Source organism: Panthera uncia, chromosome B4 (genome assembly GCF_023721935.1).
Source record: "Panthera uncia isolate 11264 chromosome B4, Puncia_PCG_1.0, whole genome shotgun sequence".
NCBI classification, from domain to species: Eukaryota; Metazoa; Chordata; class Mammalia; order Carnivora; family Felidae; genus Panthera; species Panthera uncia.
Genome location: NC_064809.1, coordinates 24249043 through 24276623, shown reverse-complemented (window position 1 = coordinate 24276623; position 27581 = coordinate 24249043). Strand labels below are relative to the sequence as shown.

General features: G+C 38.4%; 1 protein-coding gene across 5 annotated transcripts in view; it reads right to left on the bottom strand.

Annotated features, from left to right (window-relative positions):
• The window catches only part of ACBD5 (acyl-CoA binding domain containing 5), a 46848-nt gene extending 35454 nt beyond the window's left edge, over window positions 1-11394 (bottom strand). For 2 of the 5 annotated variants that reach the window (XR_007456530.1, XM_049624729.1), the window contains exons 1-4: window positions 10184-10281; window positions 9828-9999; window positions 4825-4945; window positions 2869-2941 (exon numbers count right to left, since the gene is read on the bottom strand). Coding sequence is in view for 4 of the 5 variants with exons in the window: in XM_049624729.1 (XP_049480686.1) it covers window positions 2869-2941; window positions 4825-4945; window positions 9828-9999; window positions 10184-10198 (381 nt within the window). In the remaining variant the exon portion in view is untranslated. Of the gene's footprint in view, window positions 1-2868; window positions 2942-4824; window positions 4946-9827; window positions 10009-10183; window positions 10333-11339 lie in introns of those variants that run through there. The other 3 variants (XM_049624731.1, XM_049624730.1, XM_049624728.1) reach the window with 3 other exon arrangements.
• Window positions 11395-27581: the final 16187 nt, after the last annotated feature.

Here is a 27581-nt window from a genome sequence, read left to right as displayed (position 1 = left end):
TCTCTCAAAAATAAACGAACATTAAAAAAAAAAAAAAGGGGGCACCTGGATGGCTCAGTTGGTTAAGCATCGTACTTTAGTTCAGGTCGTGATCTCACAGTTCGTGAGTTTGAGACCAAGGTCGGGCTCTGCACTGACAGCTCAGAGCCTGGAGCCTGCTTTGGATTCTGTCTCTCTCTCTCTCTCTCTCTGCCCCTACCTTGCTCATGCTCTGTCTCTCTCTCTCTCAAAAATAAATGAACATTTACACAATTAAGAAAAAAAAAGAATTTTTGATTCCAGCAACTTTTTCAATGATATTTCACTGGCCAGTTTATAAATTATAAAAATTTTCCATAAAATATTATTATAAGATATAAATTAAATTAATGAGGTTCCTTAACATTTGAATGCAAAGGCATGGAAAGAGATTTATACTAAAAGAATAATTCTAGGGGTGCCTGTGTGGCCTGATAGGTTAAGTGTCTGACTCCTGATTTTGGCTCAGATTACAATCCCAGCGTTGTGGCATCAAGCCCCATGTCGGGCTCCACACTGAGCGTAGAGCCTGCTTAAGATTCATTCTCTCTTGGGGTGCCTGGTGGCTCAGTCGGTTGAGCGTCGGACTTTGGCTCAAGTTACGATCTCATGGTTCGCAGGTTTGAGCCCTGCCTCAGGCTCTGTGCTGACAGCTCAGCACAGGAGAATAGCTCTGAAGAGCAATAATACAGTGAACTGTATTTATAAATACAATCTAACAACTGCTTCAGTTAGAAAATTATTGCAATTAAAAAAAGTGCCAAATTCAGTAATCAAATTTTTGGGATAATGTACTATCCCACACCATTATTATATTTTAAGTCATCTCTATACCCAACATGAAGATAGAACTCACAACCTTCAGATCAAGAGTTGGATGCTCTACTGACTGCACCAGCCAGGCACCCGCCTTCCCACATCATTATTTAGAAGATGCAATTTTATCTAATGATGTCCACAAAGCAAAACTCTGGAAATACTTTAAAAGACTAATCGAATTTTCAACCAATGGGTATCCTAACATTTTCAGATTTACCTCTAAAGGTTTACTATAAACTTTATTATATTCACAGTATGAAAAATGAAATTTTAAAAGTCTGAAAGGAAATAGCTGGTATATTATTTTAATTAGAGAAGTAGTTACAGAAATCTACGGGCACAGTGGAAGTATCTTAAGACAGTTAAAAGGCAGCAGCATAGTTTAAATCCATCTCCCTCCCACTTTAAACTGTGGCTACATCATTAATTAATCAAACTGGACAGGAAAAATGGGTAAATTTTGCCTAATGTGTCAATTCAACTTTACATTATGGAAGCATGTCCTTAAACTTGTAATATTTAAAATAAAGAAAAGGAATGGTTACCAAACCAAAAAGGCTTTAGATTTTCTTTGTCTTTCTGCTTTTGAAAGGCTTCGTTGTTGTATTACTGATAAGGTTAACAGCCAAAAGGACTAAACTCTGCCTTCTGTTATAGATAAACCAAGTCCACTGAATAAAAATTATGAAAATGTAACAAAGTGCACAGCTTTGAGTAGTGTGAAAGAGATTAAAACAAAATGAAACAAATGAGTCTGAATTGACCAAACAGGAACTAACACTGTTGAATCATCTGGCAAAAGAACTATTCCTTTTTAAATATTTTCTTTATGCTTAAAGACAATTTATTTAAAATTATCAAACAGGGGCGCCTGGGTGGCTCAGTCGGTTAAGCGTCCAACTTCGGCTCGGGTCATGATCTCACGGTCAGTGAGTTCGAGCCCCGCATCGGGCTCTGTGCTGACAGCTCAGAGCTTGGAGCCTGTTTCGGATTCTGTGTCTCCCTCTCTCTGACCCTCCCCCGTTCATGCTCTGTCTCTCTCTGTCTCTCTCTGTCTCAAAAATAAATAAACGTTAAAAAAAATAAAAAAATAAAATAAAAAAATAAAAAATAAAATTATCAAACAGACCTAAATCTCACAACTTCTGATCCAGTTTCAACATAAAAATGATCCTTTATAAAGACACTACGATTACCTTTAAAATCCATGATTTCCTCATAAATTTACTTCTCAAAACAATCCCTTGAAACAGACTTTAAAGTTAGCAAGGGATGCCCTCCTTACTAATTACCAGAAAAATTAAAAGCATCCTTATCTTATTCTGGTTCTGAAGGACCTCTGCATTCACAGAAAAAATGCTTGCTACTAAGAAGTCCAGGGTTGGGAATATCTCAATTTGTGAGTCAAAACTTGATGAGAACACCGATGGGCAGGGCTGTTAACTATTTCTTCTAAATAAAAAGTTCCAAAGCAGAAATGCTTTCAAGACAGCCCAGGTACTTCCCACATTCTTAAGGAAGGGACTTCAGTATTTTAAAAGACTCCTATTTCTATACTTTCTGAAGAAGCTGACTATGGAGAAAGGCAGGGAAGATGAAAAAAAAATCACATCACCATGTGATCTTAAGGAAAGAACACTTACCTTAAGATGAACTTTGATGAGGGGAGCCTGGGTGGCTCAGTCAGTTAAGCGTCTGACTTCAGCCCAGATCATGATCTCACTGTCTGTAGGTTCGAGCCCCATGTTGGGCTCTGTGCTGACAGCTCAGAGCCTGGGGCCTGATTCTGTGTCTCCTTCTCTCTGCCCCTCCCCCACTTGCACTTTGTGTCTTTCTCTCTCAAAAATAAACATTAAAAAAAAAAAAGATGAACTTTGATGAGACAAATAAAACCCTAATAAATTCAGTAACTTAGGTTTTGTATTCTAACATATTATAATCTCCTTGTTCCTTAAAGCAGCTAATTTGCCTGATAACAAAATTAAATTAGACCTGCTCTGAATATTTTCTACTGGGAATTATTTCCCCTACCTTTTTCATTTCTTCAACATATGCAATCATGGCTTCCTCTTTGGTCATATCACCCAGTGAACTCCAAGCATCCCTAGAAATGGAAATATTCAAATAACAAAAAAATACCTGTTTTCCAATTGCTCAGAATACAATTTGTAGTCAATGCTATATGGTTATTAATTTAAAACAGGCTCTCTACTTAAAGCCTACGCAAAGATAATATGTTTCCAAAGGATCTCTTTAAATGTACCACCTTAAAGAACAATATCAGAGGAAATAAACTGTCAAATTAAATAGTATTTAAAAGTAGTCATAGCCCATCTATAGATTATAAACTATATAAACTATATTATATCACTATAGAGCAGATACTATAGACTATTGATAAATATTTGCTAAGAACTCTTCAAAAGTTTTATACTATAAACAACAATGAAAGGAACATTTTAGAAGACTATATGAAATGAACTATCACAGCCATGTTTTAAAAGAACAGGAGTTTGAGTTTAAAATTTCCATTACTTTAAATAAGAATCTAATGTATACACTCAAAAAATAGAAATGGTTTCCTACTTCTAAAAAAACAAATATGTGAAGCACAGGCAATTTTTAAACCCAGACAATGAGAATACAGTAAAACTTGGAGTGCGAGTAACTTGCTCATCTGCAAGATGAGCAAACTTTTTTTTTTTAATGTTTTATTTATTTTTGAGAGAGAGAGGGACAGAGCATGAGGTGGGCAGGGGCAGAAAGAGAGGGAGACAGAATCCACAAAGCCCACTCCAGGCTCCGAGCTGTCAGCACAGAGTCCAACGCGGGGCTCAAACCCGTGAACCATGAGGTCATGACCTCAGCTGAAGTCGGACACCCAACCAACTGAGCCACCCAGGTGCCCCGATGAGCAAACATTTCTAATAAATTTTAACTTGATAAACGGGCAATGTCTTGCAATATGAGTAGCATGTGATGCCGAAGTCACATGATTGCAACTAAGCCAATGGTTCTTGAAATTTGCTTTGATATACGAATGCTCTGGATTATAATCATGTTTCTAGGACAAATCATGCTCGCAAACCATGGTTTTACTGTAGACCTTTGAAATTTTTGCCTAAAATGAAAACCTTTCTTTTTATGTATTTTTTCCAGAAGCAGTTGATATCTACCAATGGTCAATTCTGAGGAAAAATTATAAAGTAAATAAATCAATTTTCTTAAAACAGATTAAATACCATATTGCTATTACATTTAACCTATTATCTATGACCATTCATAAAGAACTTAGAGGAAAGTATAGTGCTAACAAATCCTCAAAGGAGTTTAAGGACTTCCAATTCAGGGTAAAGAAATTCAGCCATCAAAATGTGTGGCTCTTAAGACATGCTTCACTAATTAGCATACTCTGTTCATAATATACTTTCTATGTTACAGAGGTAGCTATGGATATAACTTTTTAAAGTATATTAAAAATCAAATTTCAAAAAAAAATCAAATTTCTATTCAAGTACAGTGGGAAGGAGTGACAGCTTAGATAAAAAGTTAGCACAGTAATACCTGAGTTATGTTCCTAGTTACTTAGGAATCATCTAAAGGTTCAAAGCAAACAGTGTCATTTGACAAGTAAAAGTCATTACTTTTCCCCGCAGGTAAAACAGGCAGGAGAGTTTATTTGTTTGTTTGCTTAACTGAGTTTGGGAGTTGCTCTTGGTATAAGAAAATGAAAAAAATTCCATAAAAGGAAAGATTAACTGAAAATGATTTTTGATGCACCTACCCCTTTGGGTTTTACTGTTTTCCTCTCTTCCCTGAGACTTTTCTATTGTATGAAATTGTGTTAAAAGCACATGGAGGATAAAAATTGGATCCAGTATGTTAGAACACCTTATGCACAGGGTAACACATAACCACATAAATAAGTCATATGATAATTATGTCATTAAAATAAAATTTCTTTCAGAGCTCTCTATATAAAATTACCATTTATATCTTCCAATAGGATCCCAGAATCCAGGCCTCGACAGTTTACAGGGTCCTTCAGTTGCCTGCTTATAGAAGCTATAGAATTTGAGCATCATTTCATTTGTTGGCTGAAATGAACCTATTGGAGACATATTAAACATAAATCACCTGGAGAATTCAATTGATACTAAGGCTATAAATCAGCTTAGCTATACTAATAGTGATATTTAAATATTTCATTAACAGTACAATCATTTACTTCTGTCTTATAGAAACAAACGTTATGGCTGTCCGTTGCTTTACTCCTCTGACTTAAAAAATGTACACTCTGCTTAATAAAACCTCAACATTAAGAAATTCAAGACCTTTTGGTCAAATTTCAACTTCTCAGTGAATAGGAAGTCTGGCTAAAGTGAACCAATGTCTGCTGTGGTAGAAAAAGAATCCAAGATAAAATAGATTTCTCACTTCTTACCTCTGTAATTTTGGACACATCAATTTCTTGATAATCAAATCAGTCTTTATATATGTCTCTAGCGTATCTGTGATCTTTTTTTGTTAAAAGTTTCAAAATGTATGAATGAGTGCTCTAAGCTACAATACTTAATAATAGAGAAAAATTGGAATGCAAATGTTTCATAATAAATAATTGACTAAATTGTTATGATACATATACACAACAAGATCATTTATAACTACAGCCCTTAAAAATTATATGGTATGAAAATATAAACGACTGAGAAAAGTTTCACAATCTACTATAAAGTGAGAAAATAACAGTAGTTTAAAAATAGCATATCCAGTACAATCCATTTTTGCAAAGTAAGTATTCATACACATAAAAGGCAGAATAAATGGAAACACATCAAAATTTTAAAGACGATATCTCCGGATAGTAAGTATACAGATCATTTTCCTTTTTTTTTATTTGTGTTTTAAAAATTTTTACATTTGGGACCTCATCAAAATAAAAAGCTTCTGTACAGCAAAGGAAACAATCAGCAAAACTAAAAGGCAACCGACATAATGGGAGAAGATATTTGCAAACAACATACCAGATAAAGGGTTATTATCCATAATCTATAAAGAACTTATCAAACTCAACACCCAGAAAACAAATAATCCAGTGAAGAAAAGGGCAAAAGACATGAATAGACACTTCTCCAAAGAAGACATCTATATGGCTAACAGACACATGAAGAAATGCTCAACATCACTCATCATCAGGGAAATACAAATCAAAACCACACTGAGATACCACCTCACCCCTGTCAGAATGGCTAACATTAACAACTCAGGCAACAACAGATGTTGCGAGGATGCAGAGAAAGAGGATCTCTTTTGCATTGTTGGTGGCAATGCAAGCTGGTGCAGCCACTCTGGAAAACAGTATGGAGGTTCCTCAAAAAACTAAAAATAGAACTACCCTACGACCCAGCAATTGTACTACTAGGTATATATCCAAGGGATACAGGTGTGCTGTTTCGAAGGGGCACACGCACCCCAATGTTTATAGCAGCACTATCGACAATAGCCAAAGTATGGAAAGAGCCCAAATGTCCGTGGATGGATGAATGGATAAAGATGTGGTATATATATACAATGGAGTATTACTCAGCAGTCAAAAAGAATGAAATCCTGCCATTTGCAACTATGAGGATGGAACTGGAGGGTATTATGCTACGTGAAATTAGAGAAAGACAAATGTCATATGACACCACTCATATGAGGACTTTAAGAGACAAAACAGATGAACATAAGGGAAGGGAAACAAAAATAATATAAAAAACAGGGAGGGGGACAAAACAGAAGAGAGTCATAAATATGGAGAACAGACTGAGGGTTACAGGAGGGGTTGTGGGAGGGGCGGATGGGCTAAAGGGGTAAGGGGCACTAAGGAATCTACTCCTGAACTCATTGTTGCACTATATGCTAACTAATTTGGATATGAATTGAAAAAATATATATATAAAAAAAATTGTTCTTACATTCAGTGTGTTTATATATTACATTTATATCAAAATTATTATAATAAAAATTAAAACTATAAAGAGATATTTTATAAACTTTCTAGATTGCATAATAAACACACAATGTGTAGCAATCAAAAATTAGTAGTTTATAAACATTGTGAAAATTACAACACAGATAAGCTGAGAGCTGGTGTTTCGGGTTTACCAGGAATGAATAATTAATTCCAAAATCACAGGAACTATTATCTACATAATATATGCTCCTTTAGGAGTACCTATTAGACATTATTTCAATAATATTGTCCTCCTTTAAATACCAGAGGTTAAAAAAATGGGAAAATTACAGTTAAAAGGGTTACATATTTTTTTAAGCTTTGAAATAGTTTTATTTGAAAAAAAAATTTTTAAGTGGTTGCCTACTTAAATAACACAAATCTAAAACACCAAGAGACTCATCTCAAAATATCTTCAGTAAGTCACAATAAGATTAAAGATTTGTTTTTAACATTTATTTATTTATTTGGAGAGAGAGAGAGAAAGAGAGAGAGAGAGAGAGAGAGAGAGAGAGAGAGAGAAAACCCAAAGCAGGCTCCAGTACTGTTAGTGCGAAGCCTGACACATGCCTCAATCCCACCAACTGTGAGATCATCACATGAGCCGAAATTAAGAGTTGGCCGCCCAACCAACTGAGCCACCCAGGTGCCCCAAGTCAAAATAAGATTTAAAAGTTTATTTGTTGGGGTGTCTGGGTGGCTCAGTTGGTTGAGCATCTGCCTCTTGATTTTGTTCAGGTCATTATCCCAGGGTCTTGGGATTGAGCCCCGAGTCAGGCTCCGTGCTGAGTGTGGAGGCTGCTTAATACTCTCCTTAAGATTCTCGCTCTCGCTCTCCCTCTGCCCCTCTCCCCCACTTACACGCTCTCTCCCTAAAAAAAATAAAATAAAAATCTTTAAAAAGTAAAAAAAAAATGTCTATTTGTTAAGGTGAGTGAAATATACATTAGACTAGATTACAGCAAAAACTGTTAACGTATTGAATATACTCTGTAAGACACTAGATAAAGTATAATCTGTCCTCAAGGTGCTTGCTCACGCATAACATATTTGACATGTGTATTTAAAATGTTATCTAAGGGGCGCCTGGGTGGCGCAGTCGGTTAAGCGTCCGACTTCAGCCAGGTCACGATCTCGCGGTCTGTGAGTTCGAGCCCCGCGTCAGGCTCTGGGCTGATGGCTCGGAGCCTGGAGCCTGTTTCCGATTCTGTGTCTCCCTCTCTCTCTGTCCCTCCCCCATTCATGCTCTGTCTCTCTCTGTCCCAAAAATAAAAAAAAAAAAAAAAAAAAAAAAAAAAACGTTGAAAAAAAAAATAAAATGTTATCTAAGAATTTAAATTTGTAAAGGTCAAGGGCAAACCACACATAGATGCTATAGGATTCATTATAACCTCAGACCTTAAATAAAGATTAAGCAACAAGGAACAAAAAAACAGATCTCACTCTTTGCAAAATAGTCCAGGGCAGGCTATACCAATTAAAGAGTACAATTAGTAAAAGATTTAATAATTCATTATAATAAGACTTCCAGCTTCAATCAATATCAATTTAATTTCAGGGGATAACAGTACACTGAATATCATCCAACACAGGTGCCATTTGCCAGGGTACCTTAACCTTGTGATAGCTTCTTAAATGTTATGTGAATAGTTTATATTTACATGGGTTTAATACAAAATATATATCAACAAAGATAGTAGACAAGAGACATCAAGTTCTACCTTTAACAATTCTCAAAAAATTATAAACATGTGTGGTTTAGAAAAAGGATAAAGATACAACTTATGTAAAACTCTTACAGTGATGCCTTTCTATAAACTCTCTTAATCAGGCAGTTAGAAAATCAACAGATAAATAAGTTCCTATATTATTTCTTTAGATGTTGTTCATTCACTCTTATCTTTCAACCCCCTCCTATGAACTCCAATTCGATGTCTGAGATTACAGAAGGAATACGATTTTCTGTCTATTTGCTTTCAAAACCCTTTAAATCTGCACTTTATGAATTTTTATTAAGTGGTGTTGAATATTCATTTCGAAGCCAACAGATGATTAATTAAAATCAATTAAGTAGAACATATTAAATACTATAATAATATATCAATGAAGTATTCAGTGAATTTTACATTCTGGCACAGTAACAGTGCTTAAATGCAACATTAAAAAAATACAAGTTTATTGTGAAAAATAATTCATATAATGCAGAAGGACATGAAGTAAAAGATAAAAGTCCCCCTCCCCAAACTTCTGCACAGAAAAAAATACTTGAATAACGGCTTTAAACTTCCTAATATTGGTCCAAACCCATAGAATTACAAATTCAAAAAGCTCTGTAAATTCTAAACACGGTGTATTTGAAGAAAACCACACTTGGCCACATCACAGTCAAACTGCTGAAAACCAAGGATAAAGAGAAAAATCTTGAAAACAGCCTGAGAAATGACACAAGAACAACTGGAATGACTTTTCTCCTAAACTGCAAGGAAGGCCCAATATAAGTATAAGAAAGAGAACACTAGTGTAAAGAAAATAGCACACACAAAAAAGTACTAAGTATATATGTATTTATTAAAATAAATCATTTTACAAATGATTTACTGTTCTTTCCTTTCTCTCCCTTCACATCAAAAGTTTTTGGAAGGTTTAAACAGTACAGTTTAAGAGTATGCACACCAGGCATACTACCCGTCCCAGTTTTTGTGTGTGTGTGTGTGTTTTTAAACATACCCAAATCCGCAGTCATTAAGTGGCAGACTTTGTTTTCAACAAAAACTACTCAAAATCTGGATAACATATTTGTCTTTTTCTTGAAAATTGAGCAGGTAATTAATTCACATTCTTTACTTCTTCAACTACACTCCTTTTAAACGCAGAAACGAAGTAGGTTAAATAAGCAAGACTACAAGCAGAAATAAGGTTAAAGAAGGCGAGGTTAAGAAACTGGGGCCTCGGGCCTCTGCAGGAGGCTTGTTCAGCGGGGGCCCAGCGCACTTACCATTTTTCGGCAAACTCTGGATCACCTTCACCGCCGCCTCAAACCTGGTTTCGTGCACGGATCTCGTGTCCGCCATCTCCAGCCGCCAGCGCCGGCCCCGGTCCCGGTCCCAAGATCTGTCGGCTGGAATCAGGCAGCAGCAGCACCAGCTTTCCCAAGAGCCTGCATGAAACTGGAACATGGAGCGCAGCCGCGGATCAACATGCCCAAAGGGAGGAGGCCCACGCAGCTGGTCAATTCCCCCTTGCCCTGCCCTATCCAGGCCACACAGACCGAGGTGGCCCAGCTCTTTCCTCCTCCCCGGGGCGTGACCTAAACCGAGAAGCCGGCCCCGCAGAGACAGAAAAACAACTCACCGAGAGGAAAAGCATCTCTAGCACAACACGGAGGGACTCCGGCCACCAGCGGTCGCGGAGCCTCTCTCCCACCCACAGGACCCTGGCGGAGCAGCCACACTCCCCATCCCGACAGGGTCCGTGGGTCCGTCCGCGTCCTCCCCAGAGCCCCGCCCCAGAGCCACTAAAGGACCCACTAGCTGCCGCCGCCGCTACCGCGCAGCCGACTCCACCCACTCGCCGCGTCCGAGGAGACGACGCGCGCTGCAGTCGGTCCCCTGAGTCGGGCCAGAGAAGAAGGCAAGGAAGAGAAGTGAGATGTGCCGGGTCCTCGCTATTTTGAACGGGCCGGACCGCCGCGTCTGTGCCAGTGCAGCGGGACTGTGGGAGCACACAGGGAACGCGGGATTGGATCCTTCGCCTGGGCCCAAAGCGTCGGTACCGCTGGGCAAAAAAAGACCCTACCGTCCACAGCTCCTCCTGCCCTCTTAGGTTAAGGTTTGAAGAAGGTGATGGGACATAAGCAAAGGGCTTTAGATCCGGATAGGCTCTGTGCGACATTATGTTCTGCCATTCGAGTTCTGTGACCTAGAGCAATTTACTTAGCCTTTCCGTTGGCAATTTTACAGTACCCTCAAGGGTAGATGAAAGAATTAGAGATTTTGGATGAAAGTGTTTAGCAATACTTGATCCGCAATACTTTGACAGCTTTAGCCGCCTGGAGCTAAGAACGTCCGAAAGTAATCTAACCAAAGGAGTAGGGAAGATTGCCCGCCACTAGCCTGGGCCGGGGAAGGGAGGGCACCTTCCCCAGCACCACCACTAACATCTTGTCCCTGGGAGCCGGGCATAGCCCAACTTCAGCCCGATTTAATAGGCGGCAGGGGTCGGGGGAGGGGGCATTGAGGAACCAGTACGGATTGTCAACCCTAAAAACGGGTACCGTGGGCCTTCAACTGTCTACCATAACACCTTGCAACCTCAGGCACCTAGAATAGCCCCCAGGCCCAGCGTGGGGAGGACTAATACGGATTTGGGAGATGGAGTCTTGCAGCCCGGAAGTCCTCAAATCGCCAGGGCCTTTCTGAGCTCGGGTTGAGTTAGGCGGGTTACTAGCAGTAATCTAAGCGCAGACGGTAAATTACTCTTCCCTCTGAGCCGCACTGCCGGCATTTACCTTGGCATTGCCCGGCAAGGCCCGTCCGGTATTGTCCCCGACGCCCGCCCCTCGCCCTGCCCCGTGGACTTGTGGGAAATGTAGTCCCCGCCCGGCCCCCCTTCTCTGCGGCGCTTCCGGATACCTCCTTTGGAGGCTGGCGTTCTTCCCTGTTCCGGTTCGGTTTCTCCGTCCCGCAGACGCTCGAGCCGATGCGGCGGAAATCCCGCCTTCGCACTGCGTTGCACTCAGCTGTTTCAAAATGCCACATCCGCTTCCCGCGAGAGGGACCCTCAGTGGTATTTTCAGAGGTGTGCTAACGTGATCGGTGTGACTTGGAGAACGGGGGTGTAATTTTTTTGCTCTTGGTTGCTTACTGACTTTGAGGTCAAGGATGTGAAAGCAAATGTCGTTTAAGTAATAAAGACTACCGCTTTGCTGAGTGCCTGGTGTTTGCCAAGGCAGTGTCACATATTCCAAACGCTATAGGGTGTTTACGAATGAGGAAATGGAGGTCTACGGTAACGGATCTGCCCAAGAACCCACAATTTAGTAAGTAAGCAGAGCCAGGAGTCAGTCCAAAAAACTCTTGCTTTAGATCTTGGACTTTTTCCAGGACACCAAAAGTGTAAGGGACTAGCAATTTTTGTAGTTTACTCAAACTAGGAAAACTACATGTTTTAATAATCTGCTTCCCCTACTCTTTTTTTTTTTATTATATTCTTTTCAAATCCAATCTATTTAGTCATGCATACTTATAAACAGACTTGGGTGTTTATTTCTAATCTAGGACTTCATTTTGACAACTCTTCATGAAATTTATGTAGTAAGCAAATTTACAACATGTTGGTCTTTAGTAAGGATGAATAAGAATTTTCTGTCCGTGATTTATGTCCAATTTCCATTTGCAGGTAGTGTGGATTTCCAATCAAGGAGAATAGCTTAAGGAGAAAGAAAATGGAGATTATTCAGATGAAGGTATTTAAAAGTAGCTCATTCATATAGCTGTGCTGGTTCAGATTTGGTAACTCCTACTGAAACACAATGATGAATATGATGAATTAGTTCCTAAGCCGCCTTCCATTTATGTGAACAACCTATAATTCTACCTAAAATATATAAAAAGGTAAACATTTAAAAATCTAACATAGGTAAAAAGACAAAATGAGAAAAAAAATACCCTTGAGAGTGATTCGGAAATGCCATCTATCATGAATTGAATGTTTGTGTCCCCAAAATTTGTATGTTGAGGCCCTAACCTCAATGTGACTTTATTTGGAGACAGGGTCTGTGATAAAGGTTAAATGAGATCATAAGGGTGGAAATCTAATCTACTAGGGCTAGTGCCCTTACAAGAAGAAGAAGAAACACCATAGCTCTTTCCCTCCACTATATGAGGACATAGCAAAAGGTGGCCACCTGTAAGCCAGGAGGAGAGCTCTCACCAGAAACCAAATTGGCCAGCAACTTGATCTTGGACTTCCCAGCCTCTAGAAGTATGAGAAATAAACTTCCATTGGTTAAGCCACGAAGTGTATGGTATTTTAGTATGACACCCCAAGCAGACAGAGATTCCAGTCATATGTCTAAAAGTCATAGCCAATGCAAAAGAACAGGAAAAAAAAAAGGCATAAATATAAGAAAGAAATTATTATTTTTAGATAAAATTGTCTGTCTAGAAAAATAGCATTGAGTAAACTAAAATACTATTTAATTGTAAGAGTTGTAGTTTACTCAAACTAGGAAAACTACATGTTTTAATAATCGGTAAGAGTTAAGACGGTGAATAAGATAAATATTCAAAATCTATAGTTTCCTATTAGAATATTGGAAGACAAAAATCAAATCCAGACCATTTGCAATGTGAATGGAACTAGAGGGTATTATGCTAAGCGAAATTAGTCAGAGAAAGACAAATATATGACTTTATTCATATGTGGAATTTAAGATAAAAAACAGATGATCATACAGGAAGGGAAGCAAAATTAATATAAAAACAGAGAGGGGGACAAAACGTAAGAGACTCTTAAATATAGAAAACAACAGAGGGTTGCTGGAGGGGTTGTGAGTGGGGGAATGGGCTAAATGGGCAAGGAGCATTAAGGAAAACACTTATTGGAATGAACCACTGGTTTCTACTCTTGAAATCATTATTGCACTATGTGATAACTAACTTGGATGTACATTTAAAAAAAACAATTTTTTTTGTTTAACAAATAAAAATATTTTTTTAAATAAAAAAATCAAGTCCAGATGGATTAAAGACTTAAACATGAAAAGAAAAACTACAAACTTTTAGAAAATAAGACACTCTTAACTAATGCAACAAGATTAGGTAAAATAAATGAGATATAAGAATCAGGAAAGAAAAAGTAAATATTACATTATTTGCAGGTGATCAGGTGATACGTTATTCACATAGAAAATCTAAGGGAAGCTACTACTATTACAACTAAGAAAGGATTCAGTAAGGTTGTTGAACTTAAGATCAATCAATAATGATGCTTGAAAACAACAGTTATATTACAAAATGTAATAGAAAAAAATATTCACAATAACAATACATTCCAAAGTTCTAAAAACAAAAGATGTTTAACATCTTTTTGGAGAAAAATTCTAAAATTTATCTGGGCATTGAAAGGCCAGAATAAATAGACATATGGTAGTTATATCCAAAATTATAAAGATGAAAATTCTTCCCAAATTATCCATAAGTACAATATAACTCCTTTTACAGTCTCCATAGGACTCTGAAGAACTTTATAAATTAACTAAAAGTCCTACAGAAAAGCCCAGAACAGGTAAGATGATTCTGAAAAGAATGTAATGGAATGTTCCATTAGGCAGGGTGGGCTAACTGCTACCATCAAGTACTGCAGTGTTTCAGAGGCTTAACACAATAATGTTTATCCATCATGCATCTCACAGTCCAATAATAGTGGCAGAAGAGCAAGGGGGAGGATGATTCTGCTCCATTTAGTCTTCCAGGAGTGCAGGATCCTCTGTCTAGTGGCTCCATCATCCCATAGGACCTCAGAGTCCTCCACTGGATCTCCTACATCCAGCCAGAAGAAGAGGTTGTAGGGAGAGGGCATGGAGACTCTCAAGGGAGATTTTTAAGAGCCAGGTCTGGAAGTGGCAAATATTGCTTTCCATCAGCATTTCATTGGTATAATTTAACTTCAATCACAACTGAAAAATTTTTAGGGGCACCTGCATGGCTCAGTCGGTTAAGCAACCCGCTCTTGATTTTGGCTCAGATTATGATCTCACAGTTTGTGAGAGCAAGACCCACGTCAGGCTCTGTGCTGACGGTGCAGAGCCTACTTGGAATTTTCTCTCTCTGTCTCCCTCTCTGTCCCTCTCTCTCTCTCTCAACATGAATAAATAAACTTCTAAAAAAATGGCTGAAAATTTTTAGTATAGGTAAGTTTCTAGAGAAAAAGAAAACTTGGCAAACAAACAACAGTCTCTACCACAGAAGATTGATCCTGCCAAGTGGCTTACTTAAGAAGCATTAGCAATAAATAAGTATGTGATATTGTTGGAAGAAAAGCCATTTAGTTTATAGTGGGACATAATAGAGAACTCAGAGATAGGAATTAAAAATTATTGGAGAAAGTATGAACTATTTAATAAGTAGCAATGGAAAAACTCTATATAGAAACCAAAGAAATGAAATAGATCCTTATTATATACACATAATAAATTCCACACAGATTAAGGATTTAATGTGTAAAGTTCATCTTTTAAGTTATTAGAAGAAAGATAGGACTGCTGCATTACACAACTCCAGGGAGCACCATTCATGCTGTAATGTATATTAATTAGCGCCCCCTGAAGTTGTGCAGCACATTGGTCTTGTTTATGGTTAAGTGTTAAGGAAAGGATTACTTAAGCCCCCGAAATAGAATTACAAAAAGAAAATATGGATACATCTCTAAGTTTAGGCTGCAACAACTAAATGCTATAAACTGGGTGGACAATAACTTACTTCTCATAATTCTAGAAGATGGGAAGTCCAAGACCAACATGCCATAGAGTGTGGTTCTTGGTGAGGGCCCCCTACCTGGCTTGAAGTTGGCTCTCTTTTTGCTGTATCCTCACATGTCTTTTCCTTGATGTGATATATGTTCCTTGAGAAAGAGAGAGAGAGAGATCTCTTTCTCTTCATCTTCATATCAGGGCACTGATCTCATCAAGAGAGTCCCAGCCTAATCTAAACCTAATTACTTCCCCAAAGGTCCCACCTCCAAATAGTGTAACACTGAAGAAAAGAGTGTCATTATATTAATTTGGGGTGGTGGATATAAACATTCAATACATAACCATACATTTGACTACATTCAAACTGAAAACTTTGGTATGAAAGAAGATACATATATAAAATTAAAGCATGTTATAGATTTGGAGAGAGTACTTGAACACACGTGTTGAGTGATACAGTCTCCAAATCTATCTTTCTTCTCCTTTGTCTCTGTGGATATTATAAAAAGCCAAAAATTCAATGTCCTTGACTCTCCTACAGCTAAAGGTTTCCATGTGTCACTGATCTGGTTTATGTATATAATAGATGCTGCTCAATAGTGCTTCTTTGAAGGTTTGAAAAAAATTTTTTTAAATGTTTATTTTTGAGAGAGAGAGAGAGAGAGAGGGAGAGAGAGAGAGAGTGTGAGCGAGGGAGGTGCAGAGAGAGAGGGAGACACAGAATCCAAAGCAGGCTCCAGGCTCTGAGCTGTCAGCACAGAGCCTGATGTGGGGCTCAAACTCATGGACCATGAGATCGTGACCTGAGCTGAAGCCAGACACTTAACTGACTGAGCCACCCAGGCGCCCCCAAAGGTTTTTAATGAGTAAAGATTTAGCTGGAGCGCTCCTTTGCCCTTTTCAGCCTTTGCCTTTTATCCTCATCTGTCTTCTTCCTGAAATGTTGTTGAAATAGATTGAAGTATAGCAGCTATCTTGTCCCAGGTGATGCAAGCCATGTACTACCAAGGAGGTGAAAGTCAGAAGAGAAAGGAGCCTGGATCCTTGTAACATCAAAAATTTGATGATTTTGGTCTGTGCAAAATCTCCTGATCCAAGAAAAATATAAATATGTCTTTCTGTAGGGTTTTGGTGCTTGAAGCAAAATGGAATTTTTTTTTTTTTTTTTTTTTTTTTTTACTTATTTATTTTGAGAGAGAGAGAGAGGGAGAGAATCCCCTACACGAGTAGAGGAGGGGCAGAGAGAGAGGGCGAGACAGAATCCCAAACAGGCTTCAGACTCTGAGCTGTAAGCACAGAGCCCGATGCAGGGCTCAAACTCACAAGCCATGAGATCATGACCCGAGCCTAAGTTGAAGGCTTAACTGACTGAGCCACCCAGGTACTCCATAGGCAAAAAACCTTTTGTACAGAATGAAGAATTCTTACAGTTAATTGAAGGACAAAGGACAAAAACTCAATAGAAAAATGGGTAAGGGAAAAGACTGGCACATAGCAGAAGAGGAGAAATAAAAGGCCAAAAACACAAATGAGAAAATAATCTCTATAGCAGAGAAATGCAAATTAAAACAACAATGAAAAACCATTTTTTATTTATCAGTCCTGCTAATGATCTTATGTCTGATAATATAAAATGCTGGTGAGAATATGAACATATGGAACTCTCATACACTCCTAATGAGAATGTAAATTGATATACCCTACTGGAGACCAATTTGGTATTTTCTATAAAAAATGAAAATATGCATACCTAATAATGAAGCAATTTCCTTTTCTAGCATAAACTCTAGAAAACTTTCACCCATGTGTGCATGGAGTCAGGTATAAGGATATTCATGAGAGAGCGATTTGTAGTATTAAACAGTTTGAAACAGCCAAAGTACCTTCAAATGGAGAATACATAGTGAAATATGGAACATTGGAACAATGAAATACTGTATAGCAATAAAAAGAAATAGACTGTATTAGACCATAGGCGTCTCAAGAATATAATGTTAAGTGAAAAAAAAATCAATTGTTAGAATATATAAAACACACAAAATAGAATTATAAATTATACCAACTTAGCATGTAAAGTTATTGTTCAATAAAAAGAGAAACACTAAATTCATGCTAGTGATTACTTGGTGGGTAGAGGGACTAGTTATGGTGCATAAAAGGTCAACTTTTTATCCAAATATTTTATTTCCCTTTAAAAAACAAATATGAAAAATGAAATAATTTTTTATGTTTTATAGAATTTTACCCAATTGCCCTACATTGTTTATTGAATAGTACATCTTTTTGCCTGGATTTGAAAGGCCTCCTTTTAAAATACTAGTTCCCAGGGCGTCTAGTATTTGGCTCAGGTCATGATCTTGCAGTATGTGAGTTCAAGCCCTACATTGGGCTCTGTACTGACAACTCAGAGACTGGAGCCTGTTTCAGATTCTGTGTCTCCCTCTCTCTCTCTGCCCCTCCCCTGCTTGCACTCTGTCTCTGTCTCTCTCTCAAAAATAAAATAAACATTAAAAATAAAATAGAATACTAGTTCCGACAACTCAACAAGAAAAAACAATCAGATTTTAATATGGGCAAGAGACTTGAATAGACATTTCTCTAAAAAAGATGCAAATGGCCAGTAAACACATTAAGTGATGCTTAACATCACTATCTCATCAGGGAAATGCAAATCAGTTTTTCTTGGTTTATTTTTAGATTTTCCATTTCTTTCCTTTTTTAAAAAATTAACACTGTTTTTTAAAGTTTATTTTATTTATTTTGAATGAGAGAGTGAGCAGGGGAGGGGCAGAGAGAGAGGGAGAGAGAGTCCCAAGCAGGCTCCATGCTGCCAGGGCAAAGCCCTACATGGGGGGCCCCGAGATCATGACCTGAGCTAAAACCAAGAGTTGGATGCTCAACCAACTGAGCCACCCAGGGACCCTGATTTTCTATTTCTTTATTGATTTTTTTCATCTTGTTCACACAGTGCTTTCTTGACTTTCTCCACATCTTTTTTTTTAGTTCTTTGCGTAGTTTTAAGGGTGCTCAGTCAGTTCAGCATCTAACTCTTGACTTCTGCTCAGGTCATGATCCCAGGGTTGTAGAATTGGATTGAGCCTCTCTCGTTGGGGTGTGTGCTGAGCCTGGAGTCTGCTTGAGATTCTCTCTCACTCTCCCTCTGCCTCTCTCCTCTACTTGTGCTCTCTCTGTCTAAAATAAAAAATCCATCGGTTGTTTTAAAGTCTGTCTAATGTATTTGCCATTAATTAGATCTTTATGAGTGACATTTGCTATTTTGTTTTGATTGAATGGGCCATATTTCCTGTTCTTTGTATGTCTTGTGATTTTGTTGTTGTTGTTTTTGAATACTGGGTATTTGAATCTAATAATGTGATAACTCTGGATATCAGATTCTCCCTTGTCTCCTGGATTTCCTGATTTTTGTTATTGTTTTTTGTTTACTGTCATTGTTTGTTGATTGTTGTAGGGTGCCTCTGTGCTGAGGATGAGCCTGTGGAATGAACTAAATGTCTTCTCAGATCTTCCCTGAGCCTTTCTCTGGACATGTGGCCACCTCTAATTTTTCTTATATTTGCAGTTGTTTTTCAATGTCATAATGTTTAATATCTGGCTCTGGAAAGGGGATAAAAAAACTGAAAATGAAGTGGAGGGTAGGGTGCTAGTCCTTTAAAGTCTCTGGTAATAACTGCAAACAATGGGGAGGGGCTTGCAACCATTGAGAGAGGTGCTACACTTCTCTGATCAAATCAGAGAAGAGATTAGAGATCTCCTAATCCCTGTATTTGGAGGAGAGGGTTTTTTTTGCCCATTCTGACACCCACAAGCCGTATTCAGGCTGCTCTAGGAATACCTACACATCTGCCTGCCTGCCATGTGGCAGGAGGTGGGGGATGGGTAGCTGCTAATGTGCTAAGTGCTGAAAATGACCAAAAGTAACTGCAATTTTCCTTCACGTTTTTTTCAGGAAGTTGCAAACTGTCAATAGACTCTAGAATAGTTACATCAGGCATATTCTGCCAGTGCAGTTGTTGCCTACTTACGTGGGGAGGCAGATTCCTGGTACTTCCTACTCTACCATCTCCCCAGAATCCTCTCGTGAACACTCACTTTTAAACTGATGGTGTGCTGGGGCGCCTGGGTGGCTCATTCGGTAAGTTTCTGACTTTAGGTCAGGTCATGATCTCATGGTTTGTGGCTTCAGGCCCTGTGTCAGGCTCTGTGCTGACAATCCAGAGCCTGGAGCCTGCTTGGGATTCTGTGTCTCCCTGTCTCTCTCTCTCTGCCCCTCCCCCACTCACGCTCTGTCTCTCTTTCAAAAATAAATAAACGTTAAAAAAAAAAAACAAAAAACCTGGTGGTGTGCTGAGTAGTTTATGGTAATCTTATTTACTACTCTCAAAATACAGAAATTAGCAAGGTTTATACAACTTCCCCAGAGTCTCACAGCTGGTGGATGGTCAAGGTTGTATTTAAAAAAAATTTTGTTAATGTTTATTCATTTTTTTTAATGTTTATTCATTTTGAGCACATGCAGGGAAGGGGTAAAGAGAGAGGGAGACACAGAATTGGAAGCAGGCTCCAGGCTCTGAGCTGTCAGCACAGACTCCGACATGGGGCTTGAACCCACAAACTGTGAGATCGTGACCTGAGCCATAGTTGGATGCTTAACCAACTGAGCCACCCAGATGCTCCAGTTAAGGTTATATTTAAAACAAACGAAGGAAGGTACTTCCAAAAGAGCAGAATATGAACCTTCAAAACCTGCTTCTACATAAAAGCAATGAGAACACCAGCAAAACTTTAAAAAAATAACTTTTACCTAAACTCTGGAAATTATAACTATTAAAAATTAACTCTGGGAGGCGCCCGGGTGGCTCAGGTGGTTAAGCGTCCATCTTCAGCTCAGGTCATGATCTCTCGGTTCTTGAGTTCAAGCTCCACATCAGGCTCTGTGCTGACAGCTCAGAGCCTGGAGCCTGCTTTGGATTCTGTGTCTCCCTCTCTCTCTGCCCCACCCCAGCTTGCACTCTGTCTCTCTCTTGTCTCTCAAAAATGAATAAATGTTAAAAAAATTTTTTTTTAAATTAACTCTGGAAATCAAGGAGAATTGATTCAGGAAAACAGCTGAATCCAAGTAAGAACAGCAAGCTTTGTAGTGTTTGAACTTGTCTTCTTTACACTCCTCTCTTTCTGGCTCTGCAGTAGACTTGAAAAGGAACTGTCTTACAGTCATAGTTCTTTGAAAAGCATCATCCTAGCAGCCTCTTGAGGGGGAAGAACAGGTGGGGAAAGTCCCCGAAAGTCTGATCCCCAGTGAATTATCACTATTTGACCTTGCTGGCAGCTCCCTGGAAAAACCCCATTCTCAGGGCTTATCTTTCACTTGACTTGAAACTCACTGACACCAACAATCCTAGCCTCAAGTCATTTATCAAACACCAATCAGTTGTGGAGTTTGGGTTTTTTTTTTTTTTTTTTTTTTTAATGTTTTATTTTTGAGAGAGAGAGAGAGAATGCCATTGCAATGGCTGTGGCAGCAATAACATTTGGGGCAAATAAAAGGTTGAATCAAAAACATAAAAGGAAAATCTGGAGAATGAAATGTCCAGAGAGAGTTTTGAAAAGCAGCAACATGGGGGCGCCTGGGTGGCTCAGTAGGTTAAGCGGCCGACTTCGGCTCAGGTCATGATCTCACGGTCCGTGAGTTCGAGCTCTGCATCGGGCTCTGTGCTGACAGCTCAGAGCCTGGAGCCTGTTTCAGATTCTGTGTCTCCCTCTCTCTGACCCTCCCCCGCTCATGCTCTGTCTCTCTCTGTCTCAAAAATAAATAAACGTTAAAAAAAATAATAAAAAAAAAAAAAAGAAAAGCAGCAACATGTATTTTTGGAAATCTAATTTTTGTTAATGTTTATTTATCTTTGAGAGAGAGAATGCGAGTCAGGGAGGGGCAGAGAGGGAGACACAAAATCTGAAGGAGACTGCAGGCTCTGAGCTGTCAGCACATAGTGTGACATGGGGCTCAAACCCACTAACTGTGAGATCATGACCTGAGCCCAAGTCTGATGCCTAACTGACTGAGCCACCCAGGTGCTCCTATTTTGGGAAATCTAGAATACCACAAATATATGCAGAGTTGTGCATGTACCCAGGAGACACTGAGACACCGAGTAGATACTTCGGTGGCCACAAATGACAAAGAATACAGACATTACAGAATTAGCTCAGAAAAATTATTAAACCAAAAACCAAATGACAACAACAAACAGGAACAGCATCAAATCCTGGGTAGAAACCCAGATGTTCTTGCCCCATGCTGCACATGGTAGTCTTGGATAGCACCCAGGGCTACATGTATATGTATTGCAAAATTTTTCCCAGTTGTAGTGAACACTTTTAACTATTATTTTCTTTGATTACTACTTTCTCTGGAAGAGAGATCACCAATCTCAGGGTGTTCAAATAATTATGCTAATAGCTGTTTGAACATGTGTCCATTGCCAAAGCTAATGATTGGAAAGAAGAGCCCATTCCAGTTGGACTACTCAGATTTTCTTTTTGAGGAATATGAGTTTGGAACTTAGGGATTTGAACTGAGGATGGGATTCTGGAATGGTGGGGATGAAAAACTTGGGTGCCCAAATTTGCCATGCTTTCCACCATTCAGAAAGGGTAGCAAAAGCAAAACAAAACAAAACCTTTGCAAAGAAAACAGGGTGCTAAATGAGAATGCTGCATGGGTTCCTGATGGCCTTCTAAACGACTGATTGCATTTGTAGTTTTGAGTTCTGTGAGTGAGCCTGATTTTTCATAATGAAAATATTTTCTTCTTGGGGCGCCTGGGTGGCTCAGTCGGTTGAGCGTCCGACTTCGGCTCAGGTCATGATCTCGCAGTCTGTGAGATTGAGCCCCGTGTCGGGCTCTGTGCAGACAGCTCAGAGTGTAGAGCCTGCTTCTGATTCTCTCTCCCTCTGTCTGCCCCTCTCCCATTCATGCTCTGTTTCTCTCCCTGTCAGAAATAAATAAACATTAAAAAAATATTTTCTTCTTTTTCCGTTTTCCCCTTTTGTCTTTTTCCTTCTTATGCTACCTTGGGTTTTGCTTTCTGTAACTTCCAACTAAGGAAATCTAACTTTACATGGGTTGTCATCTGTCTTTAGAACTTTTAAATTATTATTTTGTTCATTTGTCAGGGAAAGAGAAATTCCCCTAGGTATTTCCAACACTACGGGATTTATAAAACCGTTGGAAGGGTTGGAGGGACAAAGTTCAGGGTAGGGCCATTACTAGCTAGTTCACTGCAAAGTTCAAAGAATGAGATACTTGTTATTGCTGGTGAGGTCAACTGTTCCCAAAACAGTTCTGATTGTCACAAATGCCTGCAGCATCTTATTGAGGTGGAAAATGGGAGGTGGAGGAGGATGTGTTGATTCAGCAGCTTCCAAAATTAACAAGTGATTAATTCATTCAAGCCATGCTAGAAATATCGCAGCTTCTGGAAAAGAAGAAAAAACAACATGAGATTTCACTTAAAAACTATATTTTTTCCTGAAGGACTCCAGGCACTTTGCATTTTAGCCACTGTTAATTTTTAATTATTTCACGATAACAGCTTGTTCCCCACTAAAACAACATTGGCATTTTGCGATGGCTTGACTTAACGTGTCTGAGGGAGATCTTCCCCCCCATGTTAAAGGAATAATCACACTTGCTTGAATACTAGCCTATAGGTCTGGCCTGCTACAAATATGACTCTATATTAAAGGATTTCCACAACCAATTATAATAAAATTTGAAGGAGAGTTTACAATTCCTTCTATATCCTGAAATTCTCTTGTCTTCTGTGGGCCTTGCTAAACCGTTTGAACAGATCATTCCATTAACCCTCCTTCTCTGGGGATTCCTGGATGGTATCGTTAATTTGACGAGAAGCAAAGAGAGGTAATAATTGAGGGTTGTAGACTCCTAGAATGTCAGTTAATCCTAGAATGTCCTGTAACGGACTAAATTGTGTCCCCTGCAAAATTCATATCATATATTGAAGTCAAAACCTCAAGTACCTTAGAGTGTGAATATATTTGGAGATGGGCCTTTAAATAGGTAATTAAGGTGAAATGAGGTCAGAGGACATGACCCTAATCTAACATGACTGGTGTCCTTATCAAAAGACAACATTAGGATATAGACACCAGGGAAAAGGCCCTATATGAGGACATAGTGAGAAGATGACCATCTACAAGCTAAGGAGAGGGGCTTTCGGAGAAACCACACCTGCTGACACTTTGATTTCTTGCCTCCAGAACTTTGAGAAAATAAAATTCTGTTGTTTAAGCCACTCAATGTGTGGTATTTTGTTTTGGTAGCCTGAGCAGACTAATACATCCTCCCCCCTTCTTTTTGGTGGAGAACATGATCATGTCACATAGTGGTGGTGGATGAGGACAGCAGGGAATTGGGGGGAGGACCCTGGTTGCCTTGACTCCTTGTTTCTTTCCATTATACCACATTTCTAGTCTATATTCTGGTTTGTTGACCACACACTTCCAATTTAGTATCCTGAGATACAATATAGTGCATTAACTTTTCAGAAGTCTGAGATTCATTAGGTATGCAGTGTCACTTGTGTCCCAGATAACAAGGGAAGCAATCATGTACCCAGATAGTCAAAATTATTATTTCCTGGGACATCTCTTAATCCTTCTGAACTAAGGTCTTTATGATCATCAGCAATCTGCTATTTCAAAGTTGAATATATGAAATTTCAATTTATCCCCATGCACATGTGCAGAATTTGCAGTTACAAACTGTTTTCCATTACCAAAATGATTATCTTGACTAGATATCCATGATTTTCTGCTTGAGCCTCAGTATACATCATTTAGTTTAATAGAAACACTTTTATTCTCTATTCTGTTGGGATTTCTTTGGGAGACATTTCATTTTAATTTATTTGAACAAAACCCACAGAAAAATGCTTAATCAGTAAATTGTTTAAAGGTGCACATTTTGGGAGAGAAGCTGGACTCGAAAGGTTTCATGATGTTCATAATTTAGTGTCACCATGTCTACTTGCAATTTTTAATGTTAATTCTTGGCTGTTTAGTCACCTTTGTAACTTGGAAAAGAAAGTTGTCTCCTCTTTTTTTGGGGGGGGGGTTGTATCATTTTTTATCATATCAAAACAAGCAAAAATATGTAATTTTTTCCTTCTTTAATATTTGAAGCAAGGGATTTTTCATTTGCCTGTACTTTTTCGGGTCAGTTTAGTTAGATATAATTTAGTTACAATAAAACTCACGGATTTTAAGTGTGCAATTCAATAAAGTTTGAGAAGTGCATTTAGTCATGTAAGCCTCACTACAATCATGATCTAGGACATTTCCATTACCTCTAAAAGTTTACTTGTGTCTGTTTGGAGTCTGCTCTCTGGCAAAGCTTGATCTGATTTCTATCACTGAAGCTTTGCCATTTTTAAAATTTCATATAAATGAAATAGTACAATATGTAGTCATATGTGTATCTGTTTTCTTTAAAAAAATTTTTTTTAAATGCTTATTTACTTTGAGGGAGAGAGGAAGTGTGTGTATGAGAGGGGGAGGGGCAGAGAGAGAAAAATAATCCTCAGCAGGCTCCCCTATTCGGAGCTGGATCCCATGAACCACAAGACCATGACCTGAGCCAAGATCAAGGTGACGCCCAACCTACTGGGCCACCCAGGCGCCCCTGTATCTGTCTGCTTTTGCTTAGCAAATTGCATTTGAGATCCATCCATGATTTTGTGTTACGTTACATTACGTTACATTACGTTACATTTTGTTGCTGAATAGTATTCTATTGTTTGTTTATCCATAGCTGTTTGAAGGACATTTGAGTCATTCCCAGCTTTTATACAGCTACCATAAACATTCACATCGTGGTTCTTGTGTGAACATAAATTTTCATTTCTCTTGGGTAGATACCTACCAGTAGGATTACGAGGTTATATACTAGGTATATGTTTGGCTTTATAAGAAAGTGCTGCACTGCTTTCCAAAGTGGCTGTAGCAGTTTGCAGCCAATAACATATGACAGTCCAATTACTCTACATTCTCACTAGCACTTGCTTTTGTCAGGATTTTTTTTTTTTTAATGTTTGTTCATTTATTTATTTATTTAGAGGCTGGGGAGGGACAGAGAGGAGACAGAATTCCAAAAAGGCCCCACTCTGTTAGTGAGGAGACTGATGTTGGGTTCCATCTCACAAACTGAGATCCTGACCTGAGCCCAAATCACTAGTTAGATGCTCAACCAAGTAAGCCACCCAGGCCCCTCAGGATTTTTTTTTTTTTTTAATTTTAGCTATTCTAATGGGTGTGTGGTGTAGTCTTTTAAAATTTATACTCCAGCCAGGTGGAGTGGAGTATTATCTTATTATGGCTTTAATTTTCATTTACTTGATGGATAATGAGTTGCATACTTTTTTTCATATATTTATTGGCCATTTGTGAAATGTAGTTGTCTTCTTTTGTCCATTTTTTATTGGCTTGTCTTTTTTTAAATTGACTTGGGGGAATTTTTAAAAATTATATTCTCGGTATGAGTCCTTTGTCAAACATTTATGTTGTGGCTTATCTTTTCACTTTCTTCAAAAAAAATTTTTTTTAAATGTTTGTTCATTTTGGAGGGAGGGAGGGAGGGAGAGATAGAGCATCAGCAGGGGAGGGGCAGAGAGAGAGGGAGACATAGAATCTGAAGCAAGCCCCAGGCTCTGAGCTGTCAACACAGAGTCTGATGTGGGGCTTGAACCCACAAACTGTGGGATCATGAACTGAGCTGAAGTCGGACATTCAACCGACCGAGCCACTTAGGCACCCCTTCACTTTCTTAATACTATTTTTTAATGAGCAGAGCGTTTTAACTTTAATGATGGCTATAGTAGGCTGATTAATGGACTTCCATAGATGTCTGTGTCCTAATCCCTGGAAACTATGAGTATGTTACCTCACATGGCAAAGGGGACTTTGCAAACATAATCAGGTTAAGGATCTTGAGCTGGGGAGATTATCCTAGATTACCCATACCCTGGGATGTATGTAGTCACAGGGTCCTTATAAGAGGGAGTGATGATGGTCAGAGTCAGAAAGGAGGAGATCTTTCTATAGAAGCAAAGTCAGAGAGAGATTTGATGATGCTTTTTTCTGAGTTGAAGATTGAAGAAGGGACCATGAGCCAAGGAATGCAGGCAGCTTCTAGACGTGGAAAAGGCAAGGAAATGTATTCTCTGGAGTCTCCAAAAGGAACAAAGCCCCATTAACACCTTAATTTTAGTTGACTGTGACTTTGACCTCCAGAGCTACAACGATTATAGATTAGTGTTGCTTTAAGTCACTAAATTTGTTGTAATTTGTTACATAAACATTGGAAATGAATGCAATGGCTTACCTTTTCACTTTATTAAAAAGCAACTTATCAAATTTTTTTCTTTATTTTTTAGTGCTTATTGTATACTGGTTAACATTTGCCTACCCCGTGCTTGTGAAGTTATTCTATGTTTTCTTGCAGAAGCTTTATTGCATTACCTTTTACATTTGGACCTATGATATATCCTGAATAAATTTTGGAGTATGGTGTGAAGTAGGGTCAATGTTCATTAAAAAAAAAAATACCCCACAAATATCCAATGGCTCTAGCACAGGTACTGGGAAAATAGAATTCTTTCCCTCCTTGAATTGCATTGGCATTTTTGTCATTAATCCACTTTCTGTATCTGTTCCAAAGAGTTGTCTATTCTTACATCAAGCCCACACTGTCTTAATTTCTGTAGCTTTATAGTAAACCTTGAAATTTGGTAGTGTGATTCTTCTACTTTAGTTTTGTCTTGGCTATACTTGGGTCTTTGCATTTCTAGATAGATTTTAGAATCACCTTGTCAATTTTTACAAAGCTGTTAGGATTTTGAATAGGGTTGTACAAGGTAAGCTGTTGTGGTACAGAAATTTAGATCCTTTACTTCTGCTAAATTTTATTCTATTGAATCTTTGCGTATATATTTTTTCTGGCTTATCTGTTAATAACTGTGACTTTGTAATATTTATAACTTAATGTAAATTTATGATAGTAACATGTGCTTATGGTATAGAGTCATATTTGCTTAGTTTAGTGGAGGGAAAAACGGTTTTGAAACTGTGGGTCATGAAATCAATTAGGGGTCCTTGTATCATATTTAGTTTTATAAAACTTTTAATTTTGTTTTTAAATTTATTTTTCATTTTATTTTATTAAAATTTTTTTTATTTT